A 15086-nucleotide genomic window follows, 5' to 3' on the forward strand; every position below is an offset into this window, starting at 1 on the left:
TATACTGAAGCACCAGTGTATTCTTATCTGCAGAGAGTGCCTCTTGCTCCAGGGCTAACACCAGTGTCTTTACATTGCAGCCTTTTGCACTGTTTCTGTATACAAATTGGGTATATTGCCTGACCTGAACTTTTTTATCTAGTGTATACCTTCTTGTAATTAAACACTCGCACACAAACCAGTGTTTCTTTTGTTTAAAAAGGCCAGTACTGTATTCTAACCATTTGGCTGAAAAAGGGAACTATTCCGACACTGGAAAGATTGCACCATAGATCACTGACCCAGTTACAATGTGGCCATGCTTGCACAAAATTCTTCAAGTAAATTGACCTATATTAGAATCAGGCAACAAAAAGAAAAAAAAATGTGAACAGACAAGGAAGGGATCAAAAGGCAGAGCTTTTGCAGCCGGCAGAGGACAACTTGTCAGACAGTTGCGACAGAGTTATCACAACAGTATCAGACAAAGTAACAGATCTGTCCTTTGCAAAGGGCATTATTTTTTACTACATCTGCTCCTTCAAAAAGCCCCCTTTCGTGCAAGATTTAAAAGGGCACTAACCTCATGTTATGAGCTTTCAGGCCTTATGATTAGTAGGTCTTGCTTTGTAGTTCTGATCGCATGACATGGCAAACGATGCCGTAATACATGATATCCTTTAGGCTGCTTTTTTACTAYGTTACTGTATTGATTTTGGAAAAAAAAAAATAGAAGAAGAATTCATTTGACAATGGATGRTAGACGATATAAAGCCTTCCAGTTAGAATAAGAATGGCACATGCAACCTGTCAACTGCAGCTGTAAATTCATGCTAAACAACAGTAAATGCTACGTTCGGTTTTACTCTCACAGAACTTACTCCTACGCATAACGTACAAGCAAAACAGGAACTATGCCTTCAGGCCGGTGGGGCAAGGGAGGAACGGGTACCCCAAGTCACCTGGCCCGAGGCACACAAAAATCTAGAGGAAAGCCAGAAACAGTGACAATATGCAATTCTTGCTGCTCTTCCTTACCACCTGCCCCAGTAACTTTCTCTGTGACAACCTTAGCTCTAGTTTACATGAAAACCGCAGCCTGTCTGTACTCTATTCTACAAGCAGGGACAAATCAAGTTAGCTTTTCCACTGACACTTTATAAGGAAATACCTTCACATACAATTTCTCTCTCTTAACAAGTGAGCATATCCTTCCTACTTAACAAGTGAGCACAGCCTTTTGATAGCATAATCTTACCAGAAAGGGGCTTTTGTATTTTTGTTCATAAAACAGTCCTTTAAAAATGGGAGCTTTAATGTCCAGAGAACTGCTGAAAATCAAGACAAAGTTAGAAAAAGAACAAACAGGCTTTCAGCTTCTTTCTGCAAATTATAATTTCCCAGCAATTGTTGTTTTAACCTCTTGTGCTGTAGTGAATACAAGAATAATGAAAAAGGCATACAAAAATAGCATTATGTATGCTATCTATTTAAAGTAAGAATATTAATAAGACCTGTTTATTTCAAAACCCGCACTTGTTACCAGAAAATTATGGGACTCATAATTATCTTGGGCTCATTGCTGGCTTTGGATATAGAAATCTTTGCTGCTGCTGACATTTTTCTGCAAAAAACCAACACTCCTACTTTCTCCATTCATATCTGTGGCAACCTTATAAAACAATACAGCCCCAGCCGGCTCCTAAAAAGCTTTTTTATTATTCAAATATAATGAAGCAATGAAGCAGATTTCCATACTACATGGAAGCATTGCATAGCAACTTATTTTGTTATTTAATCTAATGAATTTGACTGTAAATAATTACGCAGGCACAGAATGGCCATCTTTAGTACACATCTACTGTAGTATCCAAGCCAGCAGTCAGCTGGGACATGTCACAATAACAACAACCACTTTTCTCCAACGTGCCCTTGCAGCTAACTAAAAGCTCTGCTGCATGCAGGGCTGATGAAGGTTTTACCACTTACCTGCAACAATTGCAGCAGAGGCACAACCAAAACAAAGTCAATTCTTATCCCACATTAACTTGAGTATTAAAAATAAATGTTGAAATCAGTAAGCTAAATGTCAGGTCCTGAGATAGCAAAATGCATATCGTGGTTTTACAGGAGAGGCCAAACCCTTGTTATTATACTCAGGCACAGGAAACCTGAACAGAACTGACACTCTCCCTGCCTCCTTTGCGGTGTGGGGACGATGTCCCATGCTTCCACGATATACAAAGCTGCACAGTGACGAGACACACCATGAAGAAGTTACCTGCGTGCGCCCAAAGTGAGACAGAAAAGAAGAAAGATTCATCCTTATACTCCCTGCAGTCTTCATCCAACAACTGGCAGATCAGAGCAGGGACCTAGTGGGGCTAAAACTGCAATTCTGCCAGGAGAGAAGCTCCCTATTAATGCATTGATTTGCAAACCACAAGTCTGTCTGGCAGGGGGGTTTACTCTAGTAGCTCCCTGCCCTCTCCGAGTTATCCTCAGAATATAAGAAAAGTTGTAAGAAATCAGACTGTAAGCGCTTGCAGTCCTGTCTTTGACAGCGGCCAGTGACAAATGTCTGAGGAAGAGGTCAGATGTGGAATTGTACTTCCTCCAAACATGGTCCCAGGTTTTAGCACTTTGTGGCTTAGGGACAGGGGAAGACCCGGGAGTTGCAGGGAAGTGGATCCATGTTCTTAAGGAAATAGGTGGTGTTTGAGGGCAAACTCAACAATTCATCATTCTCTGCTGCCCATTCCAAATCTCAGGATTGGGTTATTTCCTCTCCTTGAAACAGCTGTAGCACTGCACACCCTTCATTTATGCTTTATCATCTCTTCAAGAATATGCACCGAGGATTAGCACACCCTCGGCAGATTATCTGCAGAAATCTGCCATGACCAGCACGCCATGGAGATTACCTCTCACGAAAGAGACTCTCGTTACTTCAGGCAGCCACTTCTGAAGCAAGAACTGCTTTACTAAAAGGGTGAACAGCATGAAAATGGTGTTTGACCAAAGAGACCATCTGCTTGCTCCTCCATCTATTTCCTTCCCTTAGGGAGGAAACAGACAGGACTGGACTTCCTTGTAGTTGTTATAATCCCCCAAAATTTGCACTAAGGAGGTGTAAAATAAAACTTAACATGCAGAATAATTACAACAAGAACATGATTTATAGAGTTAACCACACCGTGCATCAGACTCTCCATCTACTTTTATCAACAGAAATGAAATACTGGCTGCAGAAGACAGCATCATTTCACAAGGGCTGAATGAAGCAAAACTCAGAAAAGCAACAGTCTGAAAAGATGCAGTGTCTACCTAAATAAAACACATACCTATTTCACAATATTTTATAAAACATCACAGCACTTCCTAATTAATCAACTTGTTTCACATTTAACCACTAACCTATAACTGAAGCATCTTACTAATTTATACAGACTCAATTAAAGAAATTTTAAATAAACACACCAGAATTTTTTTTTAGTAAAGAAACTGAAATTGCGCACTTTCGGTGCTGATGTTTCATTACAAGATAAAACAGGGCTCAGAAAAAAGAGGAAAAAAAAAAGAGAAAAATCTGTATCTACTTTTATGGGAGGTGCCCATGGAACTCAACTCTACAAGTTCCCTGCAAACACAGACCAAGCTTAAAGCTAAATGTCCAACCAGACTTTGCTACATCGCTTTAAAAGCCCCTCAAAGTCCACTCCAAAGATTCATTTACTTAAAGGAATTTTAATAAATTGTGAGTTTTTTCTAAAACCCACCATGATAATTCTACTATAGGCACAGCTATTCCCACTACTGATTCGTCTGAGAGGAATTAAAATGAGTTTCTCTGTCTCTTCAGCATCTCAAAGACTATTCATTTATTAAGAAACTGAAGAGAAGCACACATCTGTTCAACCATTCTTTTTGAACCAATGATTTTAAACCTGAGATCAATGGATTAATTTTGCATTTTAAAATAAGCCTGCATACAAAGTATATGGCACAGATCAAGACATATTATTATTGCTTACTTAAATGATTTTTGTTGCATCCATCATTCTTACTGTAATCCCTAAAATATTATTAAATAGGAATTTGGTACGGAAACAGATTTACATATGATCAGACGATCACCAGTGCTTTTTTTAATAATACCATCCTTAAAAGTTGTTTTTGGAAGCCCAGACATATGCACACCAGAATATATGATATGCTATATAAGCATGCAATAGATAAAAATAACTCATCTACTGCTGCAACAAACCATCTGTGACATTAAGTGTGAGTTTGCTTCTCATTCTATTTTCTATCATCTCTTATCTAGGCACCAATGACAAATCTCACAAGAATATACTAAAACACTTTAGAAAACAGCAAAAATCTTGATACTGAACTCAATTTTACAGGTCTGTATTCATGTCAGTTTAGATATACTTAACTGCAATAAGTGGAATCATTCCCAGTTTGCATTAGTGTTGCAAACTCAGAGATGGGATAAGTGAACATAACAAWAACAGGACATATAGAACATTAAATATGAACTGCCAGTTAAGATCAGATCCTTTGAAAATACATGTTCCCATAAAATTTAGACTAAAGCTCATTAATGGAAAAAATATCCCTCATTACATTAACTTTCAAGTGCCTTTAATTTAATCTGTTCTTGTGCATACCACTACCACTTTACACATTTGAGTCTTTGAAAACTCAAAGTTGATCTTAAATAGAGATTTAGTTTTAAAATAGTGACCATATCCAAAGAATAAAATAGCTTTGTCAAGATAACAGAAGGGACCCTGCAAATATTCTTGACCTTACACAAAGGGCTAAACTAAAAGTGGAAGACTAAAGAATTCAAAATGAAAGCAGTGATCAGGATCTAAATTCAGGAGAGAAAAATGACACTGGAAGCAAGGCAAAGAAAGGTCTATACACTTAAGTTCAAAGACAACTGACACAAAACTTGAAAAGGAAAATAATTTCCATTTGCAAAGGTGCAGTCATCACTCTGAGGAGTAGATGCTGGAAAGTGATTTTGCTCAACACCTTCACCATAAAAGACCACTGCCAAGGAGGGGAGACCTCCTAGGCAACGTCTGCACAATGCTGCTTCAGGGAAAAGAGAACCAGAAGAAGGGACGTGAGCTCAGCGATGGAGAGATTTGTTACATTTAGGGGGAGAGGGGTCTTTGGAGATGATGAGAAGGAAGGACAGGTATTTTTAACTTGGGGAGCACATTCTTGTGAGAGCTCTTTGGAAGTTCTGCAGGGACAGCACTGCTCTCAAATGTGTCCGATACCCCTCGCATTACACGAAGAGAACAGTTCAACTGCTGTAGACATACATCCATGGGCTGAATTACAGACTATTCCCCACTGCTGCCAGGGAGGAAAGCACAGGTCCATGCTGCTTCTCCTTCCCTACATATACTGTTCATTCGGAGAGTAACACAGACCTAATTTCACTTCATGATAGCGTCAGAAGACTATCCTTTGGGAGCCGAGTGTGTACCTTTGAAGGTAAATCTGCCCTAATGTTAATAATTACACTACTTATAAAGTAAAACAAGAGGAAGCGTACAAAAATGTCTACAGATCAAATGAAACAGACCTGAAAAGTCATAAAGCAACATGCCCTCAAGTAGCACTTTTAAAACCACAGAATCACAGAAAAATGGTTTAGAAGGTTACTAATTTTGCCTTATTCTGTTCTTGACAGATTTACCTAACCTGCTTTTAAAAACCTCCAGTGATAGAGATCCTGTGTACTCCCAGGCCTAGCGTTCAACTTTCCCTACTGCATCTTTTTCTTCATGTCTAAAGACAAATTTCCCTCTCTCACTATTTAAATCCATTGCTTCTTATCCTTATCACAGCAGACATGTAAAATAACTTGCTCCTTTCCTCTTTGGAACATTTTTGTATATACGTAAAACACCTCATGACTTTTAATTTTCCAGTATGACATTCCAATACAACATCATCTCAGAAGATAAACAAAACCACTGTGACAAGGAATGGTTTTGATCTGTTGGACTCTTCTAGTAAACACTCATGTAACCGGCTGGAGTCTCGACTGGTGGCCCTCTCAGCAAAATGCAGGAAGAAGAGAGTTAAGGACAAAAAGCATTTGCTCATTTATTAGAAGTGGGCAGAAACCTTGGACGCTTTTCTGGAGTAATGCTCTCAGTCAGCTCAACTCCTATCTTGTTCTTCTTTTAACTTTCAGATAAGGAGGGGTTGTGAATCAGGCTATTCTGTTTAACGAAATGTTTTTCATAATCCCTCTCTCTCAACTCAACCAAGCTTTTGAGTCACTTGAAATAACTCACTTTCCAATGAGTTATGCTTCTACACAGTTTAAGATTGATCACAGTTATATTAACTTTGCTATTGCTCTTGCATCCTGCACACACTATTTATTAGTTACCCAAGGCAATTTTAAAGATGTTTGATTTTAACTCCAGCAAAATCTTCCCTACTCTGCCCACATGATGTATTTCAATGAAGATAAAGGACAGGCTCCTATTACCACATCAAATACAACAGGGAAATTCGCAGAAGTTGCTGAAAATAAGTTCTGAATTCAACATTTCTTTGTAGAAAGAAACGGCAGTATGATTTCAAGCAAAAGGCAGTTGGCCATCATTTTTAAATACAGGTGACACAAACAGTGACAGACAGTCGAGAAAGTGCTAAAAACAAAAAAGGCAGAAAGCTGTCTCTTGCCTCCACCTAGGAGATGTGGTTCACAGCTAATATGTTTCCACATTTCTCCCTAAGCCCCTAAATAAGAAAGGGTATTATTATTAAAAGACATTATTTATTTCCCTAACTTGAAGTCTCTGCTTCTTTCTCAGAAGAGACAGTGATGGAAGCTAGATACTGATGCTGTTTTACAGTCTCTTTTGCACATCCTGCATCCCACTCCTAAATCCTATGCAGCCTTGTGTTGCTATAAGCCCTGAAAAGCTGATATATAAAGGGATTGCCCACTAGTCGGATTTTCTGCTCATCACATTTGGTACTGTTCTGAGCTGGGACACGGCCATCTCCTTCTCTCTTTGACTGCCACCCATTTAACGAACATCCTTTTCCTTTCTCTCCAAACCAAGCGAGTGCTGCTTGCTTTCACAGTTCCTTAGCCAGCAGCTCTGATTTATGGTCAAGGAACTGGTTCACTTTTTCCAAGGCCTTTCTCCAAAATAGGAGGTGTTTGGCCATGCTCCAAGAACAATACACCAAGACATAAGGTCTTGCATGAGAATCAGTGTTTGGCACTTGCAGCTTACTTAGAGATATGCACTGCAGAAAAAGAGAGTTACAGTCCCAAAGATGAAAATCTCAATATGAGATTTGACTCTGACCATAATGCAAAATCTTGAGGCAGAATAACTGTTTTCGAGTGCATCCTACTAATTAAGAAAATGTTATTCCTTGCCAGTTTTGTCAGAAGTGATTTGTTTTTAAAAAGGTTTTGCATGAAGAAAAAACAGCTGTTCCAGCACAACAGCATATAATAGGACACAGAAGGAACATGATTCCAAAAAGGGCATCACTGGTGAGCTTTGGCAGGGGAGCACAAGATGATGTGCTTGTGAGTGAAACTAAGCCGAGATTCAAACACAGAGTGGAACAAATACCTTTCCCAGACACAGCCTTTATCATAAAGACACAGGTACAATATGAGACTGCTAAAAATGCAGGCAATATTTCATAGAACTGCTTAATAAGCAAAGCTGTAGTAATGGTGAGTAATGTGATGAACGGTCACCATTACCCATTTAAAATTGCAATTTGTAAAAGCCTGCTGAAAATATACCAGAATACAAAATAGTATCTTTTAAAAGCTAACTTTCTATCTGCTACTGTTGATTGGCAAAGCCACATCTGAAAGGGTAGTGAATCCTCCTACTTGTTTAATTTCTCTGGACTGAAACCACAGTTCACTCACATAACCATCAAAAGGCAGCTTCAGAGATGCATGCGCTTAGTGACAAATTGTTGTTTACTTTCAGGCTGTGTCATCTCTGCATGAAAATTTTAAAAACAAAGAAGAGGTTATGACTGTGAAATATTTATTGCCCTTTTAGTCACCCCAAAGGCCTTTGAGAGGACTGCTGCATATCATGAAGAGAGATCCAGCAAGCACATAATGGTTCGATTTCATAAAACTCTCCTGCAAGTGACCACACTTGCATTTTACTGCTTTAGTTATCCTGTAATTAGGCATTACTTTCCAAACTAGTTTTTCAAACTGTGATAGCACTAAGTGGACATGAATGTTTCTCAGAGTGCTGGGTTTGAGCATCTTTTTACTTATCACAGTTCTCCAAATCCCACCCTTTTGAGGAAAATTTTGCCCTGACAGAGACTGCATCAGTAACACTGGGATGGGAATTTAGCTTCCTCTTTCTTGATTACTAACGTTTCCCAACAAGTGGTAGAGGCTCCCCTGAAGGAAAAAACAAAGAGCATTCTGGACTGAGAACTGCCAAGCAGATAAAACAGCACAGCAATACACCTAAACACCCTATTTCATTTTTTTTCCTGGGCTTCGGGGGGTTTGACTTGTATATATATGTACATTTATTGCTCCTAAAATTTCATCTCAACTACTGATGCAAGCAGAAAAATCATGCTCCATGTGTTAAGTAATATATTCTTCGGAGCAAATTAAAACCTGTCTTGAGAAGCTGTCTTTTCTTTTAACACACTACTAAGAGGAAAGAACCTCCTTCCCTCTCTACCCATTTCTTTAGCCTGGCACCTTTAATCCTACCAGATAATCTACAGCTGAATTTCCAATATTACACAAACATCAGCTCATGCAAAGTAGCAGTGCTTCCTTTATCGCGGCCATGAAAAAAACCACTTGTTTATTAAAGTGGAACATGTGAAAAGTCTCAGATGATACTGCATTTCAGCTGTTTAAAATAAAAAAAAGTTAAATGGGACCACTGGTGCCAGTAGTTGAGAAAATACATACAGTCTTGCCTTCCTGACCAAAACAGTGGCTTGAAGAGTTCTGCCTCTTTCATCTCAGAATATTAATTACTTACCAATGACTGCACTTCAATACTTGCATTTAACTATTTCAACAATAATTACGTTGTCAGGCAGACCAGGAAAAAATAAAAGAGAGAGTGACTTTCTGACAGTAGAAGGTATAGAAACAAGAGAGGAAGAAAGAAAGAAAAACCAAGAGGTTAAATGCCATGGTGGAGCCAAAAAGAAAGTCCATTTTACCACTGAGCGATGCTGAGCAGGGAGACAATACATCTGCATAACAACTCAATGAATAGCCACTTTATTTTACAGTGATAAAAGGGTCATACGTCAGCATTCATATGTGCAAAGAGACCTGCTATGTATCTGTCAGAGAATGTATATTGATCCAGGTCTATACCTTGGCTCTCAGATCATGATCAGAAATGAAAGGAGTCTCTTTTCAAAGAAGCAGCTAAACATGTATTTTTTTTCAATAATGAAGTAGTTAAATATTAATAGCAAATGAATGTTCTGATGATAACCCTGAGAGGAGCGCAAATCTAATAAGCAATTTCATCTTTTGCTAAGTAAACAGCAAGAGAACGTTAAAGTGACAAGTTTATACAATTACTTTAAACGCAAAACCACTGGGTTGATTTGTGCCACTGAGTATTTGTATAACAGGATTGAATTTAATTTACCAAAGCACAATGCAAATTTCAGCAAAATGTCCTTAGGAATTCATTTGGTCTCTGACAGTTCAGTGGCAGTTACTGGAGGCTCAGGTTCTTCCACCCAGGGTGCCCAATTAGGCAGAGTCACCTTAAAGTGAGGTCCTATTTCAGTTATTTCCAGAATTGCAGAGTGCTCTGACAACCTCCACTGAAGAACGCTCTGCCAGGATGTCTTCCTCCAGCCGGCAGCTCACCTGAAGACTCACAGGCATGGTGTCCTGCTTTGGAGGGCACGTCGCCTGCGTGGCTCTACAGGCTGCTGAGCTGGGCTTCAGGGCATGAAGCCCTGAGCATGGCTTTCAGATCTCAGCCTATCGAAACCTGCTGCAGGTAACACTGAACTTCTSCCAGTGTCTTCTCTTTCACCATTAAAAGCAATACCTCTGAATAAGGAACACTCAGCCAAAGCTTCTCATTAATGCCTTCTGATGGCCCAAATTGGAAGTGGTCCATTTGCCACACTTTAGAAGGTCTTCTTTGCAAATGTCTCAACTGTTTTGGCAAAAATCAAGCCCTTTTAACACATCAAGTATTTAAAAAAAATTACAACCAAATTGTGAGAGTTCAGCTGTCTAAAAAAAATAAATCACAAACTCGTGGACTCAGATGTAGCTGGAAATGAGCTGACCACTGCTGCCACCAGTCTCGCTAAAGTCAGGATGCAAGTAGAAGGGAAGGGAGCAAGTAGGGACAGAGGGCAAAAATTGCTCTCACTTCCAGAGCTGCCACCTTTCTGGATGCTGTGCATCGTCTGATTCTGAACTGGTAGCAAATGAGTCACAAGAAATCAATTTATATCTGAAGTCATGATTCCCCCTCACCAATCCTTACACGAGTGCCATTGTTTCCATAGCAACTAATGTATTTCAAATGAGAAACAACCTAATAAGAAAAATAACAAATAAAGATAAATGAGAGGTAAAATATATCTTGTGATAGCATGGACTTCTGTAGTGCTAAGTATTAATGTTCTGCTTTGGAATGAGTTGCATTCTCCAGTAAAGACTTTTCCCTTGAGAAATAATAAGGGTCCATGTACCTGCAATACCAACACCTTATGTTTCACCACCAAAAATCTATTTCTTGTTTTCCAACCAAAACCCACTTTGACTATTATCAATGGATTATCTTCTTTTCCAAACAAAACCCACTTTGACTCTCTTAAAAATGTGTTTTCTCTGACCCCATTCCTACGGGTGCTTCTGCTGAAATTACTACTAAGAATTTGGGCGGCTAAAAAATTTTTTTTGGTAGCATTAAGGACCTTAGTCTGCAGCTTGAAATTTTGCTGTCAGTTAGCAAACATCTCAAATGGCATGGATTTAGTTGTCAGCTAATACCACTTCACACCAGTCAAGGGATTGTATACGACCAGTTACACATTGGAAGAGTTGTCTCGGTCATGAAAAGGAAGACTAAATATTTTAAAACCTCAGTAGCTTCTTAACTTACTACAAAAGAATTACTTATTGCTTTTGTTTATAATACCTTGTAATTACAAAAATAGTTTGGTAAAGTCCACAGAGTTTATAAGCTAATTTTGGCTATGTAAGTTTATGGAATGAGTTTACAGTCAAGCAATAATTCCAACTCCAGTACCACTTTAATGTTTGCCATTATCATCAAGTGCCAGCAAAAACTTAAATTCTTCTAACATTTGCTAAGGTGATTCACTGATTTCATTAAATACTTAGGACATGCAGAATGCTTTTCAAAGCATTTACTGTTCTTTAAAATACTCCGCACTTCCATTATGAGATGTCATCCAGCCAACCACAAAGTTCAAGAGCATCTAGAATAATTCCACGATGTTCAACCATGAACAAATTTGTGACATAAGCATATGGGAGTGAACTTTACTACTTGCAAACAATAAGACAGTAGGATTTACAGAATATATTAGATCTTATTTACTAAAAGTAAGAGACAACAAAAATGCTGGATATAAGCACAAGCAGACACCAGCACCTTTTCCTCAGTTATTAGTTTTGTTTGTCAGCTATTTTTGAAGTGAGATGATGCAATGTCAGCTGTTTAGAAATGAGGGTGAAAACAAGACCTGCATTAGTCCTGGTATTATTTGCTCAACACCGAAGATGCAATTGCAATAGAATACTGGACTAATTCCTATTGCTATAAGACTGACTTATCAAGGGCTGGTTAATAAAGCGCATGACCAATATAAAATAGTGATAACTAGTTGAAGTCCTTGAACACTTTTGTAACACCTACCTCAATGACTCTTGTTTCAAAATCTTCGTAAGTCTCTGTTGGGAGAAAAATAAGGTATTACATTTCTGTGTATTAATTATCTATCAGCACAGCTCCCTGCGGGTGGTGTAATTTAAAAAGGACTTAATTTTTATATAACTGCAATTTATAAATTAACCTCAGTATTAAGTAGAAAAGGTAAGAAGAATTTGAACATACGTATCTTGAGTGAGTTGCTTTCTTTTTAAAGATCTCAAATATATTTTGTAATGTGACTCCATACCTTGATTCTCCTTTAGAATGTCGGTGAGAAAACAACATATAGCCCTTATTTATAAAACATAAGGGTTTTTTTTCATTTCTTTTGTAAAAAATCAACATTTGTGAAGAAACCTAACTTAAAAAAATTCCTGTTCAAATGATGAACTTCCCAGAAAGTCTAGTACAGCTCTTGTTATAATTACAATACTGCTTGTTACAATTAAGAGGTGACAACTGTTAAACACGCTCATTGTGCTCTATTAGGGACTCTGACCTTCAACCGCAATCAATATCTCATCTTTTTAAGTACTGTATACACAGAGAAGTAAGAGGGAAACAGTATTCAAAGAATGTCCAACCTAAATAACCAGAGTAGTGCCCAGGAAGGAAAAACACCTCTAATTTTCTAAACGGTAAAGTAAGATATACAGATTGAACTCCTTTGCTTGAACATCACACAGAAAACTACAGCAGAGCTGATAAAGATCCCACATGTCCTGAGAATCTGTCCCATATTTTGGCCATGAGGTACACCTCCTCTCTGAATTTAACCTGAAACTTCCTTTTGGAAAATGCCGCAAAACTCAGCATTTACGCTGAAGTATTTTTGTTAAATCATACCTGATATTCTTCCCAATTTTCTACAGCTGCAGAAATGCTATGATAAATAATTTTCCACAGCATGCTATGATAACAAAACATTTTGGGTTTTCACTGGCTGGCTTGGGTGAACTGCCCTAACCGTGCTCTAAGACTGTGAGCAAACTCAACATTGCATGTACACTGATCAACAGCTGTAAATGATTAAAAAAAAAAAAGGTAACCCAGAAGAGGTCACTTCCCTCATGGTCACATTATCCATTTTTACTTAGAATATTATAAGCCTGTATTAGACAATCAATAGGGATTCAAGCAAATTGCAAGTATATTTTGGTAGTATTTCTGTGAAATTCCAGAACGAGACACCCCCCCCCCCCAACCCATAGCTGCTTCAAATAACCAAGAATTTCAGAGTGAGACTATTTCTTCTGTTTCAATTTCAAAAGCTGCTGGAAAAAATGTCTTTGTAATCAATCAAACACAACCATAGCATTATTTTTTTCTGTCCAGTGACAGTTAAAGTTTTTTGCCTTGCAAAATAAAGATTGCTTTCGTGGCACATCTGTGTTCTAGTCTTGTCACCGCAGCAGTAATAAGAGCCGTGTTCAGGTGTATGGCGTGTTACTCAACTCTAAGGGGCAACTGCATCCTTTCCATTGCGCAGAAAGATATTACATTTCTGCTTTGTCATTAGAAGCGACTCCAAAGAAATAAGACATTTCAGAAATGGCTTACAACCTTGCGGGGAGGAAAGAGCAAAACCACTGCAGTGCTCTGGGCACGGCGTGACATCCCATCACTGCGCACTGCCTCCCAGGACAGTAACTCAAGGGGGAGAGCTGAAAGCAGGCAGACAGGGAGAAGCCCAGGCAGATCTGATCCGTGGGCCTTCACCCTGGCACGCTCTGTAAGGAAAGACAGCGAGCAAATCCCTTAGGCTTGGCTTTCAGCAAGCCTGGCAACGCGCACCATCCATTTTATAGAAGCAGGCAAAAATGCTGCGGGTCAGGAATGCTGTCAGAAGAACGCATTTTCTCCAGGGTCCTGTTTCAAACTTGATGACTACACAAACGCCTCAGTATAAATTGCAAATAACTTGGTTTGCTGTTGTGTAATTGAGAGCGCACTTTTATTCATCTATATTTTAATACACACACTTTTTCCACGTGTACCTTTTTAACATGCAACACAAGGAGTCACCTTTTACTGCTCTTGTGGCAAAAAACCCACTGACTTTTAAACCACTGGGCAACGGAGTGAAATGCAACATCTCAGTACACGCAGGATTGATGAGACCCTTCCATCCTCTGGCTTTTCCAACTGACCTCATGAACTACAGCATTTCAACTTTACATAGAAGACCAGGGTTAATTAATTATTTGACATGTATTTAGTTCGTATAGTCACACTGAGGTTCTGGAGAAATGCTTGGGAGCTGAAAACAGCGCAACGCTGAGAACTGGCAACCCATTCCTTTACCAGGGGTTGCCTTATGATTTGCATATCATCTCCAAAACAATTACAAACACCGCAATTTAGAGTCCTGTTGGTCCACAGGAAGGTCATGGGAGAGTGTACAGATGCCAGCACACACCCTGTCCCTTCTCTGAAGCCTCTTCAATTTCAAAGGAGTACTGTCGACTTGGGGGAAAAATAATCATATTTCCAACTGAAGAGTACTGTTCTTTCTACACTGATAGCTAGCACAGAAAGTAAAGGGGTTGCAGGAGAAGGCCCCTCAGAAAGAGTGACAGTCACAGTCTGTCCCCCAATTTTTTTTAACATGTTGGTCAATATCAACCAAATTTGTCAGATGTCGAAGTCTCAAAGCAATGAGATTCCAACAAAATTCCTGTACCTGTTTTCATTAGAAAATATTAATGGCACTGAAGGGAAGGCAAAGCATATGCTCAACCGCTATTTGGTACTAGAGAAGCCTGACCGGAGAAGAAGGGCTGAACTGCAGAGCCTCCATCAGAGCTCAGGCTTGCTTTGACGCCAGGGAATCCAGCAGCGCCACAGTTTCAGGACAAAAGGATTCATTGGGTTTGGTGGCTTTGGATCTATTTGTTCTATCACCTTGACAGTGCTTTGCACATAGTCAATGTCCCAGCCCCCCTGTAAAATCATTTAATTAATTCCTCTGCATAAAAAGATGCTCACAGAATCATAGGGGACTTGAAAATCCCTGTGATTTCTAATGGATTAAGAGGAAATTAGTGCATGCTAAGCAGAAACTGCGTTTCTCAAACATATTTAAAATAAAAGCTGGCAGTTTCACTTTTGTATTTTGCTTGCGGCACCCTT

General features: G+C 39.0%; 1 protein-coding gene across 1 annotated transcript in view; it reads right to left on the bottom strand.

Annotated features, from left to right (window-relative positions):
* The window catches only part of MRPS5 (mitochondrial ribosomal protein S5), a 63355-nt gene that overhangs the window by 23385 nt on the left and 24884 nt on the right, over positions 1-15086 (bottom strand). The window contains exon 5 of the mRNA XM_026080671.1: positions 11940-11974. Within this exon, the coding sequence (XP_025936456.1) occupies positions 11940-11974 (35 nt within the window). The remainder of the gene's footprint in view (positions 1-11939; positions 11975-15086) is intronic.

Source organism: Apteryx rowi, unplaced genomic scaffold, assembly GCF_003343035.1.
Source record: "Apteryx rowi isolate R43461 unplaced genomic scaffold, aptRow1 scaffold_53, whole genome shotgun sequence".
NCBI classification, from domain to species: Eukaryota; Metazoa; Chordata; class Aves; order Apterygiformes; family Apterygidae; genus Apteryx; species Apteryx rowi.